General features: G+C 45.9%; 1 protein-coding gene across 1 annotated transcript in view; it reads right to left on the bottom strand.

Moving 5' to 3' along the window:
- Window positions 1–21,416, bottom strand: part of OTOP1 (otopetrin 1) — a 37,338-nt gene extending 15,922 nt beyond the window's left edge. The window contains exons 1-3 of the mRNA XM_003934677.4: window positions 20,950–21,416; window positions 8,237–8,373; window positions 603–661 (exon numbers count right to left, since the gene is read on the bottom strand). Coding sequence (XP_003934726.3) covers window positions 603–661; window positions 8,237–8,373; window positions 20,950–21,352 — 599 coding nt within the window. The 5' untranslated portion in view covers window positions 21,353–21,416. The remainder of the gene's footprint in view (window positions 1–602; window positions 662–8,236; window positions 8,374–20,949) is intronic.
- Window positions 21,417–26,496: the final 5,080 nt, after the last annotated feature.

Below are 26,496 nucleotides of genomic sequence, written 5' to 3'. Positions count from 1 at the left end.
TGGGGACAACTCTGAGCTCTTACCAGCTCAGAAACGAAGCCAGCAGAGATAAGAGAATCTGGGAAAAACTCGCCTTAATCTTGTCCTTATAGGATTTATGGCTCTTTGTTAAATACTAATTAAGCAAAGCCCCTAAACCACTGCTTTGACAGAAACATGTTAGAACTGAGGTCCCTCCCACATGATGGGCACAGAGCAAGTGTCAATAAACTCCTGCTAGTTTTTCTCTTGTTAATCTGACCTTTGTTTTCAGGCCAGCATCTCAACTGAGAATTTATCAGGGTTAGAAAATGAAATTAGATGTTCTTCCCTTCCTCTCTATTTTATAGATGAGGAAACTGAGGGTCATAAGGCAAAAATGTCTAAGATGCAGATTCAAATTCAAAATTCAAGCCCCGCGCCCCATGCTACCTCTGGACTTGTCCCAGGGAGGAGCCAAAAACAGTGGCCCTCTTCTCTCGGCCACAAGTGAGGGCTTAGCTTTCAGGACCAAGTGGAGAGTTGGTCTGTTTTTATAACCAAAGCAAGATGGCAGTGATGAGTTTTGATAATTCTAAATGAATGCCAAATTCAACATATAAAGCAATTACCCACAATTTTACCTTTCCAGTGTTTTGAAAGACTGGATAATATCCTTTGCATGCCCCCAAAGAAAATATACCTAGATGGAAATAAAGAAAGAAGAAAAATAGGTGAGACACTCATCATTACACTTGCAAACTTGAGAAAGTACACAACTCAAAGAAAAAGTGTGGGAAAATTCTGGGACATCAGTGACCTCCTACTCCATCTTAGGTGGCAGTGCCACTCCCCAGCGGGGACAGTGATCCAGGAGTACTATGCAGAAAAGTAAAGTGAGGCCTCTTGGTTCAGGAAGAAATGGTGCTGCAATTGACTAAGGATGTCTTCTGTGAGATGGGATGATTGATTGAGGATGTCTGCTGTGGGACAGGGTATGGAAGTAGTAGCCTGCCCATCATTAATTCTATAACTGGTTTATATCACATTAGTTTTCATCCAAGAAATATTCACTGTACAGTTACTCTGTGTCGGTGGCCAGAAAGGAAATGTTGAGGGCTTGAAATGAATAATGAAATTGATTTGGGCTGGTCTTTTATTTCACTCTGTTACATGTGCTACGTAGTCCCCTGGTTATGTAGTCACTAGCAGCAATGAAGGGAAGGGATTGAAGTCATGGATGCTATATAGCAGGCGTCCCCAAACTTTTTACACAGAGAGCCAGTTCACTGTCCCTCAGATCGCTGGAGGGCCGCCCCATACTGTGCTCCTCTCACTGACCACCAATGAAAGAGGTGCCCCTTCCTGAAGTGCGGGGGTTGGGGGGGGAGGGCGGATAAATGGCCTCAGGGGGCCACCGTAGTTTGGGGATGCCTGCTATGTAGTATCAGACCTGTGAAAATCCTGACTTCCTCACTGAATAGCCTATGGCCTTGGGCAAGTCAGGGAACCTTGCTGAATCTGTTTTCCCATCTTTGAAATGGGAATGATAGGAACTTACCCTAGAGGGTATTGTGAGCAATGAAATGAAATAATCTATGTCGATTACTTAGACTAGCTCCTGAAGAAGCATGTATGTTTTCAATAAATTCACTGATGTTGACAGGCATTATTTGGGCTTCTAAAATGTTTTGGGCTTTATTTTAGACATAAACACATATTGAGCACCTACTGCATGCCAAACACTGCTAGGCATTTTGTAACTTCATCTCATTTAATCTTTGTTTTCTAATTAAGAATTATAAAAACAAGGCCGGGCGCGGTGGCTCAAGCCTGTAATCCCAGCACTTTGGGAGGCTGAGGAGGGTGGATCACGAGGTCAAGAGATCGAGACCATCCTGGTCAACAAGGTGAAACCCCGTCTCTACTAAAAATACAAAAAATTAGCTGGGCGTGGTGGCGTGTGCCTGTGATCCCAGCTACTCAAGAGGCTGAGGCAGGATAATCGCCTGAACCTGGGAGGCGGAGGTTGCGGTGAGCCGAGATCGCGCCATTGCACTCCAGCCTGGGTAACAAGAGCGAAACTCCGCCTCAAAAAAAAAAAAAAAATTATAAAAATAAAATCAGACAATACAAAATAAAATACACTTATACATATCACCTCTTTCACATTCTTTTACCTAAGATTTACTGTCTTACTCAGGAAAACACATTCAAGGCACTAATTGTCTGGAAACATCCAATAATAAAAATAGCAGTGACTCCTCGTTAAAGCATTCAACCCAATAACAGGGAAACGGTTAAGTAAATTAGCAATTATCGATGATTTAACATGAGACAGACATTTAATTAATGCTTTTTTATAAAAACTACCTACCAACATTAAAACCTTTTCATAGTGAAAAATTTGTAATGGGAAATTCTACGTCCATTAACTTTGACAAGAGTGCACACTGTAAGTACAAGTAACGGAGGAAATACGTAAGAGCAATAACAAATGCTGCTTTCAGTTGATTTGTTTACAGATGCATGTTTATTATCTTTTCCACTTCTTTCAGTAATGTTACATTTTGTTTTTTAAATAAATGCTTTTTGGGTTTTTTTTTACTTTTAGAATTATCATATGGTCCAACAATACCACTTCTGCATATATATATATATATATATATATATATATATCCAAAAGAAATGAGAGCAAGTTCTCACAAAGATATTTGTCCACCCATGTTCACAGCAGCATTATTCACAATAGCCAAGAGGTAGAAGCAACCCACGTGCCTGCAGATAGATGAGCGGATGATCAAAATGTGACATAAACCATAAAGTACCTGACGCAGGTCTCAATCTATTTAGAGGTTTATTTTGCCAAGATTAAGGACATGCACCTGGAAGACAGGTCTGTGCCTTTCTTTAAAGATTATTTTGAGGGCTTAATATTTTAAAGAGAAGGGGCAAATGTTGGGAAACAAGGAAGACATTTTTTTTAATAAAGGTGTGAGTAGATAAGAGGCAAATGGTTGCATTCTTTTGAGTCTTTGATCAGTCTTTCACATGTGAGATCAGTCTTTCACTATGCATCCATCTAGCTCAGTGAACCCAAATTTCTACATAAGATAAAATAAACACAGGGCACAGGAAGACATCAGGTGTGTATTTGTCTCAGGTGAGCAGAGGAATGGCTTTGAGTTCTGTCCTTTGTCCTGTGCCTGTGAAGATAAGCTATCCATTTACTTTGTGAGGGTGAAATTGAACACAACTGTTTTAGGGTAAAGATCTTGGAGCCCACAAGGAATTTCCTAGTGGGCAAATTGTGAAAGAGGAATGCGGCTTTTTCAGATCTTTGTGGCTGTCTTATTCGGGACTAACATGGAAGGCAGGTTTGCCTGATGCAGTTCCCAGGTTGACTTCTCTTTTTGACTTAGTGATGTGGGGATCCCAAGGTTTGCTTTTCTTTCACAGTGGTATAGACATCCAATGGAATTTTACTCAACCTTAAAAAGGAAGAAAATTCTAATACACACTGCAATATAGATGATCCTTGAGGACATTATGCTATGAGAAATAAGCCAGACACAAGAAGACAAATACTGTATGATTCCATTTGTATGGGGTATCTAGAATATTCAAACTCAAAAAGACAGAAAGTAGAATCGAGGTTGCCAAAAGTCAGGGGAGGGGAAATAGAGAATTGTTTAGTGGGTTCAGAGTTTCAGTTTTGCAAGATGAAAAAGGTCTGCAGATTGATTGTACAACAATGTGAAAGTACTTAACACTACTGAACCGTACACTTACAATGACTAAGATGGGAAATGTAAATACGTTAGATTTACTTGGAAATAGAAATAGGAATTACAATCCAGAATAATCCAGAAGGCATGGAATGCCAAGCCACCAGTGCATTCAGTGAGGGAAGGGTAAGGAGGAGCTGTTATTAGCAAAGAGAGATTTACATAAGCTGCTTAGAAACAGAGTTCACTGGTTCTAGAGGCTTAAAGCCAGAGTTGTCATCAGCTCATTGGTGGAGATGCCAGTGCTGCGCAAGTGTTCTTCCAAGAGCATCTTATCTACATTACTGCAGTCCTGAAGAATGTCTAGTAATATCTAGCCTCATCAAAGCAGGAGATGCATGAGGGTTTTAAAGAAGTCCTTGGAAACAGTTTTTATCTCAGACATGTAAGCAGGAGTCCCCTCTCCTTGGTGCCTTCCCAGCCTTGTTTTGCCTGGGTCTGACAAAAGCGATTTCATCCTGGTAGCTACAGGTTTTACACTATTTGCCACAATTTTTAAATAAATAAATGCTCTGTTTTTTAGAATACCACATACTTGTTTCATATATATATATATGAAACATATATATATGAAACATAAATATATATGAAACATATATATATGAAACATGTATATATATATGTATATATATATATATATATATATATATATATATATATATTCCCATTCTCCAGACACCTGATGTAGCAAAAGCACATGGTAAGTGTTCAACAGGTATAGAATGATTAATTCATTGACTTGCCAAGCCAATAAAATGCCTTAAATTAGAAAGCTGGGATCTCCAACCCACGAAGTAAAAGGGATATTTTAAAAACTCACATCTGTCGAGGTCATTACTCTCCCTAAAGCCTTCAGTGGCTCCCCATTGCCCCCAAGGTGAAGCCCAAGCCTTTAGGTGGTGGTCATCCTTGACCAAGAATTTGCTGCACGCCTAGCCCTGTGCAAAGTGCTATTCATGCACTTGTGCCTTTAATCCCTACAACGTGTGCATGAAGTACGTACTGTGATTGTCCCCACTTTGCAAGTGAGACCCATGAGATCCAAAGAGGTTAAGTAATTTGCCTAAGGCCACACAGCTGTAGTCAGAGCCAGAGTTATGCCATCTGACCAGAGTGCAAACTTACAAGCCCTGCACCAAACTGCAGATCCAGCCTGTGCCCACACATCTCCCCCTACCCCACTGTGAGGAAAGACTGCATGTCCCAAAGACACCGTCCTCCAGTGGCCTCTGACCCACTACCCTGTGCTCCTTCCTCTTTCGCAGACAGTTTGGGACCTTCCCTGGCAGAAACCGAACCGCAACCCAAGTGCCGAAATGCGCTCCTTTGTGCCCCCTCATTGCTCTGGGACACTCTGGTCAAAGCACTGAGCCCAGTGTTGTCACTGTTTTGGGTATTGTCTTCTACCTGACACCCCAGTGGAGTGTGCCACAGACCACGGCTGTGTACCCTTGTATTTCCCATACTGAGAACAAGATTCACCCAATACTTAAAGATGAACTGCATGAAAAAATGAATGAATGAACAAATGCAGTTCTTTTGGCTCGTTAAAGCTTTCCACATTCAGCAGGGTATGGTGGCTCATACCTGTAATCCCAGTATTTTGGGAGGCTGAGGTGAGCTGATCACCTGAGGTCGGAGGGTCGAGACTAGCCTGGTCAACATGGCAAAACCTTGTCTCTACTAAAACTACAAAAATTAGCCAGGCATGATGGTGCATGCCTGTAATCCCAGCTGCTTGGGAGGCTGAGGCAGGAGAATCGCTTGAACCTGGGAGGCAGAGGCTGCAGTAAACTGAGATCGGGCCATTGTACTCCAGCCTGGGCAACAAGAGTGAAACTCCATCTCAAAAAAGAAAAAGATAAGATTTCCACATTATCACTTTATCACTATAAGGCTCTGTCTTCATGGGATTTGGCATCCCTGGAATGAGCAGCCAGTTAACTTTGATCAGCTTGAGCTGCCATAACAAAGGACCACAGAGCATCAGCCTCAATAACAGGAATTTCTCATCTCAGGGTCCTGGGGCTAGAAATCCAAGATCCAGGTGTTGGCAGGGTTGGTTCCTTCTAAGGCCATTCTCTTTGGCCTGTAGACGGTCATTTTCCTCCAGTGTCATGGCTGTCCCTCTGTGTGTGTGCTGTGTCCTTCTCTCCTCCCCTTATAAAGACACCAGGGCCAGGCATGGTGCTTCACGCCTGTAATCCCAACACTTTGGGAGGCTCAGGTGGGTGGATCACCTGAGGTCAGGAGTTCAAGATCAGCCTGGCCAACGTGGTGAAACCTTGTCTCTACTAGAAACACAAAAATTTGCTGGGCATGGTGGCAGGCACCTATAATCCCAACTACTTGGGAGACTGAGGCAGGAGAATCGCTTTAACCTGGGAGGCAGAGGTTGCAGTGAGCCGAGATCGTGCCATTGCACTGTAACCTGGGCGACAAGAGCAAAACTCCATCTCAAAAAAAAATAAAAAATAAAGACACCAGGCGTATTGAATTTGGGCAGCCCTAATGATCTTATTTAACCTCAATTTCTTCTAACTGACCCTATCTCCAAATACAGTCACATGCTCAGGTACTGAGAATTACGGTTTTGGCATGTGAATTTTACAGGGGATACAATTCAGTCCATAACAGCTTTCAAGTACAAGGCAGCCCCTCCAAATTAGTCCCTCAGTAAGCTCCCCAGCGATTCCACCAGGCCACCACTGAGCTAAACTGTTTTCAGGCTCACCGGGCACGCTCTGTCTGTTAGCTTCACTATTTGAGAATGTGTCTGATCTAGAGAAACACTCTAAGGTCATCCAGTGCTGTCTGGTAAGTCAACTGGGTGTACAAACTCAAGGTCACTTTGGATAAAAGACGAAGTTTTTAAAATGGCATCGCTAGTTTTCTAGAGGTAGAAAACTTCACAAAAAACATTCTCAAACTGGGAATCCAAAAATATTTTCAGCAATGGCAGTATCACTGAAACAAGCTCATGGTCTTCCAGGGTGACTTGTCAGGAAGAAAACAATCACTGTGTCTCCGCGGTGACTTTGAGCAAGTCACTTGTCTACTCTGAGCTCCAACTTCTTCCTAAGAAAAAAATGAGGACAGAGCCTGCCATGGGCAAATCCAGAAGATTCTGTGCTCAGTGAAATAAGGCAGACACAGAAAGAAAATTACCGCATGATCTCACTTACCTGTGGTATCTAGGAAAACGTTTTTAATTGAATGCATAAAAACAGAGTAGAAGCTGGGCATGGTGACATGGGCCAGTAGTCCTAGCTACTAGGGAGACTGAGGCAGGAGGATGACTGAGCTCAATTCAAGGCTGCAGTGATCTGTGATTGCACCACTGCACTCCACTCTGGGCAACAGAGCAAGACTCTGTCTGCAAAATTAAATTAAATTAAATTAATAAATAAAAACAAAATAACATAAAGAGTAGAATGGTGGTTGGAGGAAAAAAATTAGAAGATTTTGGTCAAAGTGTACAAAGTTGCAAATATGTAAGATGAATGATTCTAGAGATGTAATGCACAATGCAATGTGAGGACTATAGTCAGGAATATTGTATTATATACTGGAATACAGGTGCTCTTCTCACACCCCAAAAAAAGAGAAAGGCACCTGTGTGAGATGACAGACATAAATATGCTTGACTGTAGTAATCACTCACTATGGCTAGGAATATCAAAGCATCCTGTTGTATGCCTTAAACATATACAAGAAAAAAGAAAATAAATGAGGCTGTTAATTCAACAGTTCAGATCCTGACTCTGATAACGTTACCAGGGATTTCTGCCAAGGGCGAACACTACACTGAAGGCCCATCTAATATTCTTTTCAACCATGAGATTTTTCTGACCCTAAGCTATGTATTTATATTCATCAAATCCTTACTTCTGAGCCACACCAAGCTTACCAGTGCTGTGGGGGGGAAAAATCCGCATACATTTCTAAAAGATTTTAATCCCCAAGTGAGAAAACAAAAGTGTTTCCATGAGTTAGAGGAGGCGCTGCAATGGTACATGGTTTCTACGTAAGAAAAATATTAAAATTTTTTTAAAAGTAAAATTGATTTTGGCAATGGTTGCATAACTCTATGAAGAGACTAAACCATTGAAATGCACACGTTAGATGGGTGAATTATATGGCCAGTGAATTCTCTCAATAAAGTTGTCATATACCCAGAAAATAAAATCCTCTCAAGCCTTTAGGATAGACTCTGGCTTGGCAGAATTTCCTGACTCTTCATCATCAGAAGGTCTGCCTCATAGGATCCCTGCAAAAATGGGTCAAGAGGATACAGTTTGATTTTGCAGTGGAGGCAGCTGAAGAACGAAGCCTCAGAGATAAATTCCAGGTCACCCTGGGACTCCCTGAGCAGTCCGCAGCTGCTCACGCTGGCTCCACGTGCCACATGCCTTGATGTTACAAGTCTTTACACACCCTGGGATACACTTCACAGGTACGAGACAAATAAATAAACATCAGTGGTTTACCTGCGACAAAGTATGCACTGCATGGGTGACAGGGAAAACTCCTTCAGTGGCGGGTAAACATTCTGAAAATCCAATGAAGTATCCAATTTTAAGGCATCCCAGGATGATGGTAATGACTGCAAACAATGTGATACTACCTGAACGTGGGATGAAGGGAGGAGTAGAAACACACACATCGCATTACTATGCATGGATGTCATTTCAAAATAAATTATATTATGTATTAAACCCTTATGTACATGGTCAAATGACTTTTCATAAGGGTGCTGAGACCATTCAATGGGAAAAGAGCAGTCCTAAGAACAAATGTGCTAGGAGAACTGGATATCCACATGCAAACGAATGAAGCCGGACCCTCACCTTACACCATATACAAAAATGAACTCAAAACAGATCAAAGATCTAAATATAAAAGCTAAAAGTACAAACTTTGTAAAAGAAAACATGGGGGAAAGCTTTATGACATTGGCTTTGGCAATAATTTCTTGGCTATGACATCAAAAAGGCAAGCAACAAAAATTAAAATAAATAAATGGAACTAAATGAAAATGAGAAAATTTTGCCCATCACAGTACACTACCAATGAAGTGGAAAGATAACCCACAGAACTGGAGAAAACGTTAGCAAATTATATATCTAATAAGTCATTAATATCCACAACACACAAGTTTGCTTACATTTGATACCTCGTATAATGAAATCCTACAGTATTGTCCTTTTGTGATGGAGTTTCTTTTACTTAGCATAATATCCTCACGGCTCATCTATACTTGATCGTGTGTCAGAATTTCCTTCCTTTTTAAGCTGAATAATATTTTGTTGTATGCCTATACCTCACTGTGTTTATCCATCCGTTGATGGATGCTGGGTTGCCACCACCGTTTGGATACTGAAAACAATGCTGCTTTGAGAGAATGTAAGGAAAATTCTTATATATCAACAATAACAAGCCAGGCGCGGTGGCTCACACCTGAAATCCCAGCCCTTTGGGAGGCTGAGACAGCTGGATCACTTGAGATCAGGAGTTCAAGACCAGCCTGGCCAACACGGTGAAACCTGCCTCTATTAACAAAACAAAAATTATCCAGGCATGGTAGCACATGCCTGTTATCCCAGCTACTCAGGAGAATCACTTGAACCTGGGAGGTGGAAGTTGCAGTGAGCCGAGATCATGCCATTGCACTCCAGCCTGGGCAACAAAAGCAAAACTCTGTCTCCAAAAATCAGTCAATCAATCAATCAATCAACAACATAGGCCAATTTAAAAATTGGCAACGGACTTGAATAAACATATCTCCAAAGAAGACATTAAAATGGCTGGCAAGTACATGAAAAGATGTTCACCATCACTAATTATTAAAGAGATGCAAATTGAAACTAAAAAATACCACCTCACACCTATTAGGATGGCTACTACAAAAAAAAAAAAAAAAAGAATAGAAAATGACAAGCATTGGTGAGGATATAGCGATACAGTGCTCTGTTGGTGAGAATGTATAATGTGCAGCTACAACTGAAAACAGTATGGAGGGCCTTTAAAAAATTCAAAATACTCTTATGGCACGATCTGGTATTATCACTTCTGAGTATATGCCCAAAAGAATTGAAAGCAGGGACCCGAGGGGATATCTGTATTCTCCTGTTCACAGCAGCATTATTTTCAGTATCCAAAAGGTGGAGGCAACCCAGCATCCACCAACAGAAGGCTGGATAAACACAGTGAGGTATAGACATACAACAAAATATGATTTAGCTTAAAAAGGAAGGAAATTCTGACACGTGATACAGTATGGATGAGCCATGAGGACATTATGCTAAGTAAAATAAACTCAATCACAAATGACAATACTGTAGGATTTCATTATATGCGGTATCGAATGTAAGCCCATTCATAGAGACGGAAGTAGAATGGTGGTTGCCAAGTGCTGGAGAGAGGGAAGAATGAGGAGTCTGTGTTTAATGGGGACAGAGTTTCAGTTTTAGAAGATGAAAAAGTTCTGGAGATTAATTGTACAACAGTATATATGCACTTAATGCTACTGAGCTGTACACTTAAAAACTGGTAAGTTGGTAAATTTTATGTATATAAATGCATGTTTTACGATTAAAAATTAAAAATATATTAATAAAATAAATTCAAGGCCAGGCATGGTGGCTCATGCCTATAATATCAACACTTTGAGAGTCCAAGGCAGAAGGATCACTTGAGGCCAAGAGCTTGAGACGAGCCTAAGTAACCCCATCTCTACCAAACAATAAAATAAAAATTACTTCTAAATAAATAAATAAATTCTACTGTTGGGCTGTGAAGGTAAAACTAGAAGTCAGGTGCTGTGCCCTATTCATCATTGTACCCACCCCATATTCCAGAGTCTGACAAATGATATACAATCAACGAAGACTGGTCCAATCAACAGAAGGCTTCTAGAAGCTTTTTCAAAATGGAGCAATCTAAGAATGTCACAGTTCTTCTCAAAAATCTCAGTTCTCCAGTCCTAAAATCCTGCTCTCTAAAGAGTAAGTGTGCAGTGTGCAGGTCATACAGGTATACAGGAATTCTCTGAACTATCTGTGCAACTTTTCCATAAATCTAAAACTTTTCTAAAATAAAAAGTTATTTATTTATTTGTTTGATACAGGTTCTCACTCTGTTGTCCAGGCTAAAGTACAGCGGCATGATCCTGGCTCACTGCCACCTCCACCTCCAGGGTTCAAGTTATTTTTGTGCCTCAACCTCCCAAGTACCTGAGATTACAGGTGTGCACCAGCATGCCCAGCTAATTTTTTGTATTTTTAGTAGAGATGAGTTTTTGCTCCATTGGCCAGGCTGATCTTGAACTCCTGATTTCAAGTGGTTCACCTGCCTCAGCCTCCCAAAGTGCTGGGATTACAAGGATGAGCCACTGAGCCCAGCCAAAAGTTTATTTAAAAAAAAAAAAAGATGGGTAGAGGCTCTATAGTAGTAGCTGAGGAAGGGCCTGTGCTAGATGTACTGAAGAAAGGAAGCCATCTTTGATAATATAATGAGCATTGTTTTGCCCAAAATATAAAAACAAACTAATAAAAAATGCATATTAAAAAGACTGGAAAGGAATATATGAAATACATCTAGTGATGGCAGAAGGCCCCCTCCTCTTTGTTAGGCACCCAAATCCCTCCTAGGACACTCGGTGACAAATGAAAACATTAGTGAGAAAAAGGCAGTGATCATGGGCGCTCGATCAATGTCAGAGTTACTCATCTCTCTCCCGGGCCAGCGATGACCTCCATTTAAACATTTCTCCCACCAACAGAAGGAAACGGGATCAAGTGTGCTGTGCATTAAGGCACTGAGAGGAGACGGGGGCATGAGCCCTAACACTGGGCTATAACGTTACAGTCCCAGCCTGAGAAGCCTCTGCTGAAAAGTAATGCAATCGCCTGGCACTTTTCCACTGCTCAAAGCCTTATAGAAACAATTCTAACTCACATTGTTTTTTAATCCTGGAAACACCCCAATGAAATCAGAAACTTTGTAAGAGTGGAGATTCGATCGCAGTGCTTTGAAATGTTTTGACTAATACGTGGTTGGTTTTAATTACAAAAAAAAATAATAATAAATAGTAAGATGAGGCGAGGCAACATGGCTGAGTGGCGAGAGCACAGACCTGCAACTGTAGAGACCTGGAAACTCGCAGAATACATGAGTCCCTGCAAGTCACTTCCTGCTCCCAGCCTCAGGATTCCCACACAGAAAGTGAGGATGGTCTACAGCATCAGAATCACCTGGAGGGCTTGTTAAAACACAAACTGTGGCCAGGCAAGGTGACTCACACCTGTAAACCCAGCTCTTTGGGAGGCCAAGGTGGGCGGATCACCTGAGGTTGGGAGTTTGAGACCAACCTGGGCAACATGAGGAAACCCGGTTTCTACTGAAAATACAAAAATTAGCTGGGTGTGGTGGCACATGCCTGTAGTCCCAGCTACTTGGGAGGCTGAGGCAGGAGAATCACTTGAACCTGGGAGGCGGAAGTTGCAGTGAGCCGAGATCACACCACTGCACTCCAGCCTGGGCAACAAGAGTAAAACTATGTCTCAAACACACACACACACACACACACACACACACACACAAATTGCTGGGCTCCACCTCCAGATTTTCTGATTCAGTAGGTCTGGGTGGGGCCCCAAAATGTGCATCTCTAACAGGTTTTCAAGTGGGGCTGCCACTGTCCAACTGGGTCCCACTGTGAAAACTACTAGTCTAGACCATTGCTGCGGTTGCCATGCCAAGGGTTCAGTGATAAATACGTAACAGATTTTCTTATACTCTTGAAATCCTCCCTTTCTTCCTTTGTTCATCCATTCCTCCACAGATTCATTCACCCAGTTATTTATACAGCAAGTATCTTGGGGACTCCTACTATGCATGAGGCATTATGCCAAGGGCTCAAAGACAGACATATGAGATTGCTGTAGAAACAAAAATATACAAATATAATATTGCATAAATTGGGGTGTGCACAAAATATCAGAGACATGAGCTGGCAATTCACACTTTTTTTCTGTGCAGCCTGGGAAAGTAGAAGACAGTGGAAGAATCTGCCCCAAGGAAAGGACTGTACCTCAAAAGCCTTATTCCCAGCTAAGATGTTGCCCACGTGTCAGGCAAAAGGCAGAACGATGTTTGAAGATTTACAAAATGTAATTGTTTCAACAACTATTTACTGAGCAGCAACCATGGGCCAGGCACCATCCCAGGCACTGAAGATATAAAGGTCAATAAAACAGAGTTTCTGCCCTTGGGGAGTTTCACATCTAGTGGGGAAGAAAGAAAATAAAACAACAAATAATAAACATATAAAGAATGTCAGGAGTTTGAGACCAGCCTGGCCAACATGGTGACACCCCATCTCTATAAAAGTACAAAAAATTAGCCAGGTGTGGTGGCACATGCCTGTAGTCCCAGCTACTCAGGAGGCTGAGGCAGGAGAATCACTTGAACCCGGGAGGTGGAGGTTGCAGTGAGCGGAGATCACTCCATTGCACTCCAGCCTGGGTGACAGAGCAAGACTTTGCCTCAAAAAGAAAAAAAAATGTCAGGAAGTGCTAAATGCATGAAGAAAAGAAAAGCAGAGAAGGAGACTGAGAGTGGAGGCATGTGGGCAGAAAAGGAGGTGACTGTTGAACAGAGAACAGAGGGTGAAGAAAACTGTCATCCACATAACTCGTCTGACAAAGGACTTTAAACAACTTGTGAACTGGAAGAGTCCCCAAAAGAGGGGAAGATGAAGAGGAGAGCAAATTAGAGTGACCAATCAACTTTGTGGAAGACTGGAGGAGGTGGCGGTATAATGGGTGGAGAGACAGACAGTCAAGGAGGTAGATCATTAGATTGATAGGAGAAAAAGAAAGAAAAGGACTTAAATCCAAATGGATAAACTGCCTAAGATGCATGATTTACATGCCCTATAAAGACTTCTCATACGGAATACATATGTTGAGGCAAAATTTTATTAAATATTAAACCATCTCTACAAAACCCTTAAGTTCAGCCAGGCACCGTGGCTCAAACCTATAATCCCAGCATTTGGGAGGCCGAGGCAGGCAGATCACCTGAGGTCAGAAGTTCAAGACCAGCCTGGCCAACACGGTGAAACCTGTCTCTACTAAAAATACAAAAAGTAGCCAGGTGCGGTGGCACACACCTGTAATCCCAGCTACTTGGGAGGCTGAGGCAGGAGAATCGCTTGAACTCGGGAGGTGGAGGTTGCAGTGAGCTGAGATTGCGCCATTTCACTCCAGCCTGGATGACAGAGGGAAACTCCATCTCAAAAAAAAAAAAAAAAAGAATGAAGTAATATGAATCTGATTGAGAGTGAGGGAAGAAAAAATGGCCATTAATGCAATTTTAAAAATCACAATAAAGTTTTCAAATGCTCAAAAGAGGCAAACATTTGAAAAAGAAAAAGGAAGGAATTTTAATGCAAAATATATCATAAACATCCTAAAGAAAAATGGAGACAGAAACGTCAACTATGTAAGTCATTACTATAAGTTAGAATGATCTCAACCCTCCCACTAAGTAGTAAGCAAGAATAGGGAGATTGAATTAAACACAAAACCTAGCTACATGATCTTTACACAAATCAGACTTTTAACAAAGTAATAAACGTTTAAAATAAAGGAGTGGACAAAGAGGAACCAGGCAATGCAAACAAAAAGAAAGTCGGGGTAGCAATATTAATATCAGACCATACAGGATTTAAAGTTAATGTAATAAGTAGAATAAAGAGTCTTCCTCCTTTATCATGACACATGATAAAAGACAGACTATATAAGACATAACGTCACATGTGTTCCCAAATAAAACAACTTTTGCTTTATATATATATGTATGTATAAGTATAAATATATAAATGTCAAATATATGAATATTTTTTGAGACAAAGTTTCGCTCTTGTTGCCCAGGCTGGAGTGCAATGGAGCAATCTCTGTTCACTGCGACCTCAGCCTTCCGGATTCAAGAGATTCTCCTGTCTCAGCCTCCCTGCTTTATATATTTAACTGCTGATAATAAAAAAACAGAATTGAAAATTACAGAACTAGACGGATTAAGAAGACAAAATATAAGTAAAGACATAGAAGAATTGAATCACACAATCAATGAACTTGCTTTTCTGTGTATATAAAATCTTGCACACCTCAAAACAGAGCATACAATGTTGGATGTCCACGGAACATTGACAAAAGTCATGCTCTAAAAGACTGTAGGACATCAAGTGGCAGAGGCCAGGTACCCATTTCCTACCATTTATTAGTTGATGACCTTGGGCAATTACTTAACTTACCTATGCCTCAGTTTCCCCATCTGTAAAATGTAACAGAAGGAATAATGCCTATCTTGTAGGGGTGCTGAGATTAAATGTCTCATTACATGGAAGTCAACTAGAACAGTGCTCCTTACCTAGAAAGTTCTATAAGTGGGATGTTATTATCATCCCTCAATTGCCAAGAAAAACTTGATGCATTAGAACCAATTAGAAAGTTGAAGGTATTTCCCTGTGGCATCGGGGCCTCCTGACATTCAAAATTAGCCTTTTGTTTCTTTGATGAACCCACAGGAATGGCCAGGGCTTTGCAAACTGCTTCTCGCAACATCCCCCAGCTCCTCCCAGAGAGGTGGCTGGGATTCTTATCTTACTGATGAGGATACCGGGACTCAGAAAGGTGAAGGTGATAGAGCTGATACCTCAGGCCAAGGCTTCCAGGGCCAACACCATTTCCACGATACCCACACCTTGAATTACACTATTATGGGGCAACTCACGGAATGTCTAAACAGCCACCATTTTCTGAACACCTATCATGTGCTCTCTCTACCTTGCCTGTTTATTCCCTCTCTGCATACCGTCCAAAAGACACCTCAAATGTAGCATGTCCACAAGAGAAATGTAACATGTCATTGGTTTTGTGTTACCACAATACTTGAGAATAATCTAAAGACTACCTAGGGTACCCATCTAGTGATGGCAGAGGGACCCCCCTCCTCTTCATTAGGTACCCAAATCCCTCCTAGGATTCTAGAATCTTGAACCCCCCTTAGAGGTGGAAGGTCCCACAGAGTTAGTCTACATTCTATCTCACGCAAGAATGCTTCCAATGCATCCTGACCAGCAGCCATCTGACCTCTACCTGGACAAACCCAGGGCTGGCAGGCTCAGTGTCTCTCTAAGTGCACCCTTCCATCACCAGCTGGTATTTACCCTATTTATTTATTGTATTGTATTGTATTGAAATGGAGTCTCTGTTGCCCAGGCTGGAGTGCAGTAGCATGATCTCGGCTCACTAGCAACCTCTGCCTCCTGGGTTCCAGCAATTCTCTTGCCTCAGCCTCCCAAGTAGCTGGGATTACAAGCACCCGCCACCACATCCGGCTAATTTTTGTATTTTTAATAGAAATGGGGTTTCACCATGTTGGCCAGGCTGGTCTCAAACTCCTGACCTCAAGTGATCCGACCACTTCGGCCTCCCAAAGTGCTGGGATTACAGATGTGAGCCATCATGCCCAGCCTAGTGCTTAATTTAGAATGCTCTTCTTTATACTGAAGTACAGTTGACTTCCCAGAACCATCATCCTCTTCCCTGGAGCTTCTATCATCATTCACTTACTCATCCACCCATCTAATTATCCATCCATCCGCTCATTCATCCATTCAATTATTCAGTAGATACCAACTGTATTTACTACATGTCAGGCACTGTGCTGGGAGCTTGGGATACAATGGTACGCACATTCAGACAGGGTCTCTACCTTTAGGAGCTCAGTCTGGCTAGCCCAACAGTCACTGAATAATACAGTCTCCTGCTTGACTAGTGCTAGAAAGAAAATGAACAGAGTGTTATGAGACTATACATCCTGGGAGCTGCCCCTGGTCTGAAACTGTTGGGAGAGGTTTCCCAGAGGAAATGACTCTTATTTGCTGAAGGACAGAAAATGATCTGGAGCTGACAGGTGCAAGGCAGCAGCACTTTCTACCCTGTGACCTCCGCATCCTTCTCTCTTCTGGACTGACCCTCCTTTTGCTCCTCCTCCTGCCACTCTTTCCAGGGCCCTGTGAAACACTCAAGGAGGATGAGACCCTCCACGTACAGTCTGACTTCCTTTCCAGTGAAAGTCAAGGCTGCATCTGATTTTTTGGCATCCACATTCTCTTGTTTGTGCGAAATCATGACACTGTCTATATTTGCCTTTGGATCATCAAGAAAACAAATGTGTAAGAAAATGCATGCAGTTAAGCAAGATCTTCATGGTGGCCCCAGAACGGGCCTTGGGGATCACTGCTCCCTTTCCTGAGGGACTCGCCCTCTGCCTATTGATCTAAGATTGTCACCAGCACCAGGGCAGAGCTGAGTTCCTGGGTCAAACCTGTCTTTCCAGCTAGAATTCCAGAGGAAACCCCAGTCCCTGTTGGGGCTGAAGGTATTTCCCTGTGGCGTCGGGGCCTCCTGACATTCAAAATTAGCCTTTTGTTTCTTTGATGAACCCACAGGAATGGCCAGGGCTTTGCAAACTGCTTCTCGCAACATCCCCCAGCTCCTCCCAGAGAGGTGGCTGGGATTCTTATCTTACTGATGAGGATACCGGGACTCAGAAAGGTGAAGGTGATAGAGCTGATACCTCAGGCCAAGGCTTCCAGGGCCAACACCATTTCCATGATACCCACACCTCACTTGAATTACGCTATTATGGGGCAACTCACGGAATGTCTAAACAGCCACCACTTTCTGAACACCTATCATGTGCTCTCTCTACCTTGCCTGTTTATTCCCTCTCTGCATACCGTCCAAAAGACACCTCAAATGTAGCATGTCCACAAGAGAAATGTAACATGTCATTGGTTTTGTGTTCCCACCCTGCTCTTCCCTCTGGCTTCCCTATCTTGGGAAACGGTGCAACCATTCACCCACAGACTCAGGCTCCAATGCTCACAGTCAACCTAGAAAGAGTCAGAGAGAGAGGAAGAACCAAAAAATACAATGGATGGATGGATGGTGGATGGTGGATAGATGGATGGTGGATGGATGGATGGATGGATGGTGGATGGTGGATGGTGGATGGTGGATGGATGGATAGTGGATGGGTGGATGGATGGATGGTGGATGGATGAATGAATGGATGGTGGGTGGATGGATGGATGGATGGATGGGTGGTGGATGGTGGGTGGATGGAGGGTTGGATGGATGGAGGATGGTGGATGGATGAATGGATGGATGGTGGGTGGATGGATGGATGGAGGAATGGTGGATGGATGGATGGATGGATGGTGGATGGATGGATGGAAGGATGATGGATGGATGGATGATGGATGGATGGATGGATGGATGGTGGATGGATGGATGGATGATGGATGGATGGATGGTGGATGGATGGATGGATGATGGATGGATGGATGGATGGTGGATGGATGGATGGATGGTGGATGGATGGATGGATGGATGGTGGATGGATGGATGGATGGTGGATGGATGGATGGATGGATGGTGGATGGATGGATGGATGAATGGAGATGAATAAGTGAATGATGATAGAAGCTCCAGGGAAGAGGATGACGGTTTTGAAAAGTCAACTGCACTTCAATATAAAGAAGAGCATTCCTTGGATAAGCACGGACTGACTAGAAAAAAAAAAGAAGAAGAAGAAGAAGAGCATACTAAATGCACCAGGCTGGACACAGTGTGTGATTATCCTGTAATAAGCTCACGCCTGGAATCACAGCACTTTGGGAGACTAAGGTGGATCACCTGAGCTCAGGCGTTTGAGACCAACCTGGTCAACATGGTGAAACACCATCTCTACTAAAAATACAAAAATTAGCTGGCTGTGGTGATGTGAGCACTTGTAGTCCCAGCTAGGAGGCTGAGGCAGGGGAATCACTTGAACCCAGGAAATGGAGGTTGCAGTGAGCCATGATCAAGCCACTGCACTCCAGCCTGGGCAACAGAGTGAGATTCCATCTCAAAAAGAGAGAGAGAGACAGAGAGAGAGGGAGGGAGAGAGAGAGAGAGAGAAGGGAAGAGGGGAGGAAAGAAGAAAAATAGGAGAGAGAGAGGAGGGATGGAGGGGAGAAGGATAGAGGAAGGGAGAATGAAGGAGGGGAAGAAAGAAAATGAGAAAAAAAAGGAAAGGGAAGAGGAAGAGAGGAGGGAGGGGAGGGAATAGGGAGGGAGGGGAGGAAGAAGGGAGGAAGAAGGATGGAGGAAAAAAGTGAAGGACAAAAAAGGGGTCTTTGACTTCAGGAAAGCACAGGTACAGGCTCATGTGTATAATATTCTTTAGCCTAATATTGTAAGTCAATATCGTAAAATAACTCTTTGTGCCTTGTTTTAAACAGCACCAGATTCACTGTCATTCACAGAGAGTCACAAAACCATGAACCTCCCTAAAACAACCATTTTCAGAACAGGAATTTGGGCCAACCCGCAATGGTGTCAAATTTTCCCAAAAGATGAACTAGATCCTGAGCCTAAGAAGCTGAAGTCTCATCTGGATGACAAGGTTCATATCCAAAATAGGCATAATACAAGGCAGAAACGGACAAGGAGCAAAGGCGCTTTACAGAGGGAGGGCCACGGTGGCCCATGGAAGGGAGGAGAAATCCCTGCCAGGCATTTGGGCAGGACCTTTGAAGGAAATGTGGGAAGGAGGCCTGGTGTGTGCTGGGCACCCTCCTCGTCAATCACTGGATCCTATCCTGTGCAGGATTCCCATTCTACAGATGCTGAAACCAGGGTTCAGGGTAAGGGAAGCAATCAAGTAACTCGCTCAAGCTCATGCATGCAAGGAACACAGAAGCCCCACTCTAAGGGAGGTTTAAAGGCAGGTCTAACATGAGAATACAGGTATGTGTCTGCACCACATGGTGTGAAATGCAGTCGGCCTCTGCCGGGAAGGTTACTCAGACACAGGCTTTCTTCACAAGCATGCTGCCCACTACCTCCTCCCTTTCACCTGCACCACCTTTGGCTCTCCTTCAAGTCGGACAGCCCCAGCCAGGCACAGTGGCTCAAGCCTGTAATCCCAGCACTTTGGAAGGCTAAGGCAGGAGGATCCCCTGAGGCCGGGAGTTTGAGACTAGGAGGCAACACAGAAAGACCCTGTCTCTACAAAGTATAACAAAACTTAGCAGGCAAGGTCGTGTGTGTCTGTAGTTCCAGCTATTCAGGAGGCTGAAGTGGGAGGATTGCTTGAGCCCAGGAGGTAGAGGCTGTAGTGGGCTTTGCACCACGGCACTCCAGCCTGGGAGACAGCAACACCCTGTCTCAAAAACAAAAACAAACGTAAAAAAAGAGTGGCAGCCCCTTCAGGAAGGGAGAGTTCCTATCTTGACAATTTCAGCCAATGCCTGTGAGCACCAGCAGGAGCTTCTATCCCTCCCTGCTCCACCCTGCATCCACGCACTCATCAATCCCCCCTCATTTTCTCGGCACCCACTTCGTGCCAGGCCCTGAAGTGGCTCAAGGACCGAGAGACACGAATCACAGAGCTCCCCATTGGGGTGGAGGGTACAGACGTGTCAAGGACGATAGGGTCCAGTGCGGGGGCGGTGGGGGAGGGGTGGCGTATGGAAAGACCTGCAAAGCCAGGAGGAGACGGGGTCGGAGAAGCCTCAAGGCAAGAATGGGGTGAGGCCTGAGCCCTGTCTCAGAAAGCAGAGGGGCAGGTGGGAGAGTGGAAAAGACATTCCTGGAGGAGGGAACAGAACGTGCCGAGTGTGCAGAGGCAAAGAAGCAGGAGATCTTGCGACGGGAGTGGAAAGTCCCTGACAACGAGACCGCAGCACAGGATGAGAACGAAGGAGGGGATCAAAGAAAACGGGCCCTTGGAGGCCACGTGCTAGAAGGCCCTGAGTGCCAGGAGAGAAAGCGGGCCTCCATCACCGGGTCAGTAGGGCCACTGCACGGCTGTAAGCCAGGGGGAGACTGGAGAGGTTTGTGTAACTGTAGCTGACATGATGGAAACGCCTGGAGGCCGAAAGGAAGCTCCTGTGGCTACCCAGGCTTCAAAAGAGGAGAGAAGGAAGGGCAGAGGGGAGAGCCAGGAAACATGCACGGAGACCAAAGCAGACAAGGCTGAAGGGAAGGCGGCAGAGGTGGGAAGGGCGCACAGCCGCCTTAGGATGCGCCCAGCGAGCGAGGAGGCCGAGACCCGCTCGCCCCACGCCTGGACTCACCGCGCAGCCAGCCGGCGCCCGCGTGCGTGTCCTTGAGGCGGAAGAGGCGGCGGTGCGCGGAGCTGCGGCCCACGTACCACAGCATCCACAGCAGCTGCAGCAGCATGAGCGCCGTCAGGAGGCACAGCAGGTCGCTCTTGCCCACGCCCGCAGCGTGCACGGCCCAGGCCAGCAGCAGCAGTAGCCCCGCCACAAACACGTTCAGCCCGTACTGGCTGCTCAGCGCCTCCGCCAGCTTCTGCGGGACGCTGGCGCGCACACCGCCCCGCCGGGGGGCTGGGGACTCCGGGGACGTCGGGGACGAGGGCCAGGGCGGCGGGCAGGCCGCGGGCCCCGACGACCCCTCGACCGAGGAGCTTGCAGCTGCCCGGGGTGAGGCGGGGGACCCCAGGCCCTCTAGCATCTTCGAGACACCCGCCCCAAGTCTGGTCCCGGGGGTGGCCGCCGCCGGGCCCCGCCTGCGCTCCCGGCTCCTGTCCTTGCCTGGACGCCTCTGCCAACCAGTACCCCCCTTTCCTTTTTCAACGCCCCTCCGATCCCCACCCCACGCCCCTGCCAACCTGCCCCCTTTCCTTACACCTCCCGAGGCCCGCCCTCCCCTCTTCTGCCCCTTCACCCTCGGTCAAGGTACCACCCTGTCCACCTACCCGGCGCCCCACCCTGCTGACCCGGGATTCTACGCGCTCCCCTGCCCACTGCCCCTCACTGGGCGACGCCCGGGGCAGCCTCCTGCCTACTCCGGGATGCACACGGACAGCTCTCCACTCCTGATCCCTGGGACACAGGCCAGCCCTGCCCAGACACTCGCGCGTCCTCTCGCACCTCCGCCTGCGCTCCCGGCCCCCGCCGGCCGCTGTCTGCAGCCCTCACCCCTGCGCCGACGCCCGCCGACCCAGCCCCTGTCCCGGCACCCCGGAAACGCTGGGTGACAAGAGGTTCCTCCCGGGGTTGCAGGGGTAGGGAGAAGAGAAGGGGTCTCCCGGAGCCGGACCAAGGGGGTATGCGTGGGGGGCGTGGCTGCTGCCAAGTGGGGAGCCCCGGGCTCTGCAGGGGCGTGCGCTGATCCGGGCCGTCCCCGTGGGTCTCGGTTGGGGAACCCAGAGGCCCAGGTGATCCTGCCTGGGTCCGTGTCCAAGCGTCCGTCGGTCTGTCCTCGTCCCTGCGTATCTGTGTTGTCTTCTCTGCGTGGGTCACTCTGTGTCTGTGTTCTGGCGTATCTGGTTAGGGGTGGAGGAGCGTCCGTCACTGGCTCTCTGAATCGGGGGAGGGGCCGCCTTTTGTGGGTTTTTCTGTTTGTCTGTCTGGTGTGCCTGTGTGTCGTCTGCGAGACGCCCAGACGCGGAAGAAGACCTAAGCCACTTTCCAAGAAGAAAGACCATCCCGCGCCCTCCTCCAAAGGAGCGGCAGCATTTCTGGGCCGTGCGGAGCTGGAGTAGGGGACGCCCGGGGGTCTGCCTGGAGCCACCGGCACCCAAGCGTCTCCACCAGCCCCTTCCAAAGCCCCCGGGGCCTGCCTCATGCCTGCCCGCTCCCAGAAGGGGACAGTGTCCGCCCGGGCGCCCCACTTGTGTCCGGCTCGGGTGCCGCTAAGTGGAAGTCTAGAAAGTTTCTGCAGAAGAGCGTCCTACGGTCTGGCGTGGCGGACTGGAGGCGCAGAATCCCAGCCGCAGGACCGAGATTCTGGGGATTGGGAGCGAGCCTGGGGCGAGCCCCCATCCTGCCCCCGCGCAGCAGCCCGGTGCTGTCCCAGGAAGACACTCTCTCCCTCTTGGTTTAAGGCTCTACTCTTGCTGTCTTGTAATTCTTAATCTTTGAACAAGGGGGCCCACATTTTTGTATTGCGCTGAGCTCAGCAAATTGCAGTCGCGGGTCCTGACTAGTAAAGGAGGGGCGGGGAGCCCTGGGCCGGCAGGGAGTCCACCTGGGGACCTTGCCTTGCCTCCAACATTCTTCCAAGTCTTTCATTCATCCATTTGATCAATACATATTTATGCGTTGACTTATGAATTATTTGCTGGTCTCTGTTCTAGGCTCTGGGGTTTTAGCTATGAAAGGCTCTGCTCAGGTGGAGCTGATGTCAGATAGAGACACAGCAATAGACAAACAGCTAATGTGCCGTCACTGGGAAGCTGGGAAGCATGACCTGTGAGACTTGGCCCTCAACTTCGAGGAGCTTGGGGGTGAGGGCAGAGTAAGCAGCACAGCATCCTTGAGCTGGGCTGCAAGAAGGGGCCCGGGAGGAGCCCAGGTCTGCAGGAAGGCTGAAGGGTTCAGGGAGGAGGCAACACCTGCACACTTTTTTTCTTTCTCTTTTCTTTCACTCGCTTTCTTTCTTTTTCTTTCTCCTTCCTTCCTTCTTTCCTTCCTTCCTTCCTTCCTCCCTTCCTTCCTATTTTTCATTCTTTCTAATAGAGACAGGGTCTCCCTATGTTGCCCAGGCTGGAATGAAGTGGTATGATTATAACTCAAACTCCGGGGCTCGGGTGCTCCTCCCATCTTTGCATCCCAAATAGCTGGGACTGCAGTTTTGTACTAAAACGCCTGGCTTGCTTTTTGTTTGGTTTGGTTTGGTTTTTAAATTATTTTTTGTAGAGACAAGGGTCTCGCCATGTTCCTCAGGTTGACCCCAAACCCCTGGGCTCAAGAGATCTTCCCACCTCAGCCTCCCAAAGCACTGGGACTACAGGTACCAGCCACCGCGTCTAGCATCCTGCACATTCTTTAGTCTTAGGGGTGGTTGGCCAGACAGAAGGGAGCAGGGGTCGGGGAGGGCAGTCCAGAGAGAGGATCCAGAAAACCTACTAGGGACCCTCCACCTTCTCCCCTCCCGTTCCTACCAATAGATGCTGACACCAACAGCCAGAGCAACCTGGAAGCCTGAGCTGAAGATGGCAGAGCCTGTCCACCTGTCTCCCCAGTGACTGGTGAGGCAGCTTCCCTTCCCGAAGCTGGACCTTACATGAATGAGAAATAAACTTCCATTGTGCTAAGCCACCACAAGTCCGAAGTGTTACAGCAGCTCGCAGTACCTTATCCCGTTCAGTACAAAGGTAAATAACACTCTGTCACTGCCTGAAAGTCAGGTGGAAAGCCTGTCTCTGGGCTACCTGCATTTCTTTCTTTTTTTTTGGGGGGGTGGGGGGAGGATAGAGTCTCACTCTGTCAGTCATGCTGGAGTGCAGAGGCACAATCTCGAGTCACTGCAACCTCCGCCTCCCTGGTTCAGGCGATTCTCCTGCCTCAGCCTCCTGAGTACCTGGGATTACAGGTGCCTACCACCACACCCAGCCAGTTTTTATATTTTCAGTAGAGATGAGGTTTCACCATGTTGGCTAGACTGGTCTCAAACTCCTGACTGGGTGATCCTCCCACCTCAGCCTCCCAAAGTATTGGGATTACAGCTGTGAGCCACCATGCCCAGCCTGCCTTTTTTAAAAGAAGCAATGAAATGAAAGTTTCTGGGGGCTAAAATCAGCCCCCTTTTTATTGTAATCTCAAGACAATGTTAAAACTAACCGAGAGCCTGTAATCCCAGCACTTTGGGAGGTCGAGGAAGATCACTTGAGGTCAGGAGTTTGAGATTAGCCTGGCCAACATGGTGAAACCCCATCGCTGCTAAAAATACAAAAATTAGCCAGGCATGGTGGCGTCCACCTGTAATCCCAGCTACTCAGGAGGCTGAGGCAGGAGAATCACTTGAACCTGGGAGGCGGAGGTTGCAGTGAGTCAAGATTGTGCCACTGCACTCCAGCCTGGATGACAGAGGAAGACTTCATCTCAATAAATAAATAAAATTAAATTAACTGAGAGATTTACCCACAGTGTGTTCTGCCTTCTACCGATGAGATTTTTTTTTTTTCCAAAAGTCTGAGCCACATGCATCTGCCAATTTCTTACAACTGATCCGTTCTCTGTGTTGGGCAGATACAAGGGGTCAGAAATGATGCTCTGGTGGTGCTCAGGCCTGCTGTTTTCACCACGTTTAGCGCATCTTACAGCAGCCCACATTGCGCCCTGAGTACTGTGTGGCATGGCTCAATCAGTGTAAAAGCTGGAAATGTCCCGACCAGTCAGCTGCCTCCCAGTGATGGTTCAGAACCATGCAGATGATGGGGAGACATGCTGCCCTCGGACCTGGGCTCCCTTCTTCCAGGGAGGATGATGGGATTTTACAAGGCCAGAGGCCCATTGGCACACTCAGCTACTGGGGATAATAGAAGGTCCCAAGGGGCAGTTAGAACATTGTGCCCCCAGTCACCTTTGGTGGTGGCTATGTAATCCCAGTATTTTTAAGAATAAGAGTTAGACAGTGTTCATGTCTTAGGATGGGTATAACAAAATGCCACTAACTGGGTGGCTTAAAAACAACAAAAGTTGATTCTCTCACAGTTCAGGAGGCCAGAAGTCCAAATAGATGTCAACAGAGCCAAGTTCTCTCTGAAGGCTCCAGCGGGGGGTCCTCACTGGCCTCTTCCAGTTTTTGCTGGCTGCTGGCAACCCTTAGCCTTCCTTGGCTTGTGGCTCTATCACTCCAATTTTGCCTCTGGTGTCACTTGATCATCTTTCTTCTGTGTCTGTGTCTCTTTTCCTCTTCTTATAAAGACACCTGTCATAACGGGTTAAGGACCTACCCCTACTCCAATGACTTCATTGTAACTTACATCTTAATTAAATCTATAAAGATTCCATTTCCAAATAGGGACACATTCTGAGGTACAAGAAGTTATTATTTCAACAGATCTTCTGGTGAGAGAAAAGTCAATCCATAACACACAAATGATAATCAAGATATGGAACTAACCTAAGCATCCATCAGTGGAGGAATGGACAAAGAAAACATGTGTATGTATACACATTGTATACATACACAACAGAATACTATTTAACCTTTAAAAAGAAGGAAATGGCCAGGCACCGTGGCTCATGCTTATAATGCCAACACTTTCAGAGGCCATGGTGGGTGGATTGCTTGAGCCAGGAGTTCAAGACCAGCTGGGCACCATGGCAAAACCTCAACTCTACAAAAAAATATATACAAAAAATTAACCAGACCCACTGGTGTGCACCTGTAGTACCAGCTACTTGGGAGGCTGAGGTAGGAAGATCATTTGAGCCTGGGAAGTCGAGATTTCAGTGAGCCAAGACTGTGCCACTGCACTCCAGCCTGGGTGACAGAGCCAGACCCTGTCTCAAAAAAGAAAAAAAAAAAAGGGGAGAAATCCTGACATTTATAACAGCATTGAATACAAACCTGGAAGATACTATGTAAAGTGACCTAAGCCAAGCACAGAAAGACAAATGCCACACGATCTCATTTATATATACATATGTGTGTGTATGTGTGTGTGCGTGTGTGTGTATGATCTAAAAAGCTGAGGTCATATAGATAGAGAGTAGAATAGTGGCTACCAGAGGCTGAGGAGCAGGGAGAATTGACGGGTTGGGGAGAATTGGTGGATTGGGAGATGTTGGTCAAAGGGCACAAGATTTCAGTTAAGTAAGAGTAAGTTCAAGAGATCTATTGTACAGCATAGCAACTATAGTTAA

The sequence above is a fragment of the Saimiri boliviensis genome, chromosome 3 (genome assembly GCF_048565385.1).
Source record: "Saimiri boliviensis isolate mSaiBol1 chromosome 3, mSaiBol1.pri, whole genome shotgun sequence".
NCBI classification, from domain to species: domain Eukaryota; kingdom Metazoa; phylum Chordata; class Mammalia; order Primates; family Cebidae; genus Saimiri; species Saimiri boliviensis.
This window is presented reverse-complemented; position numbering and strand designations above follow the sequence as displayed.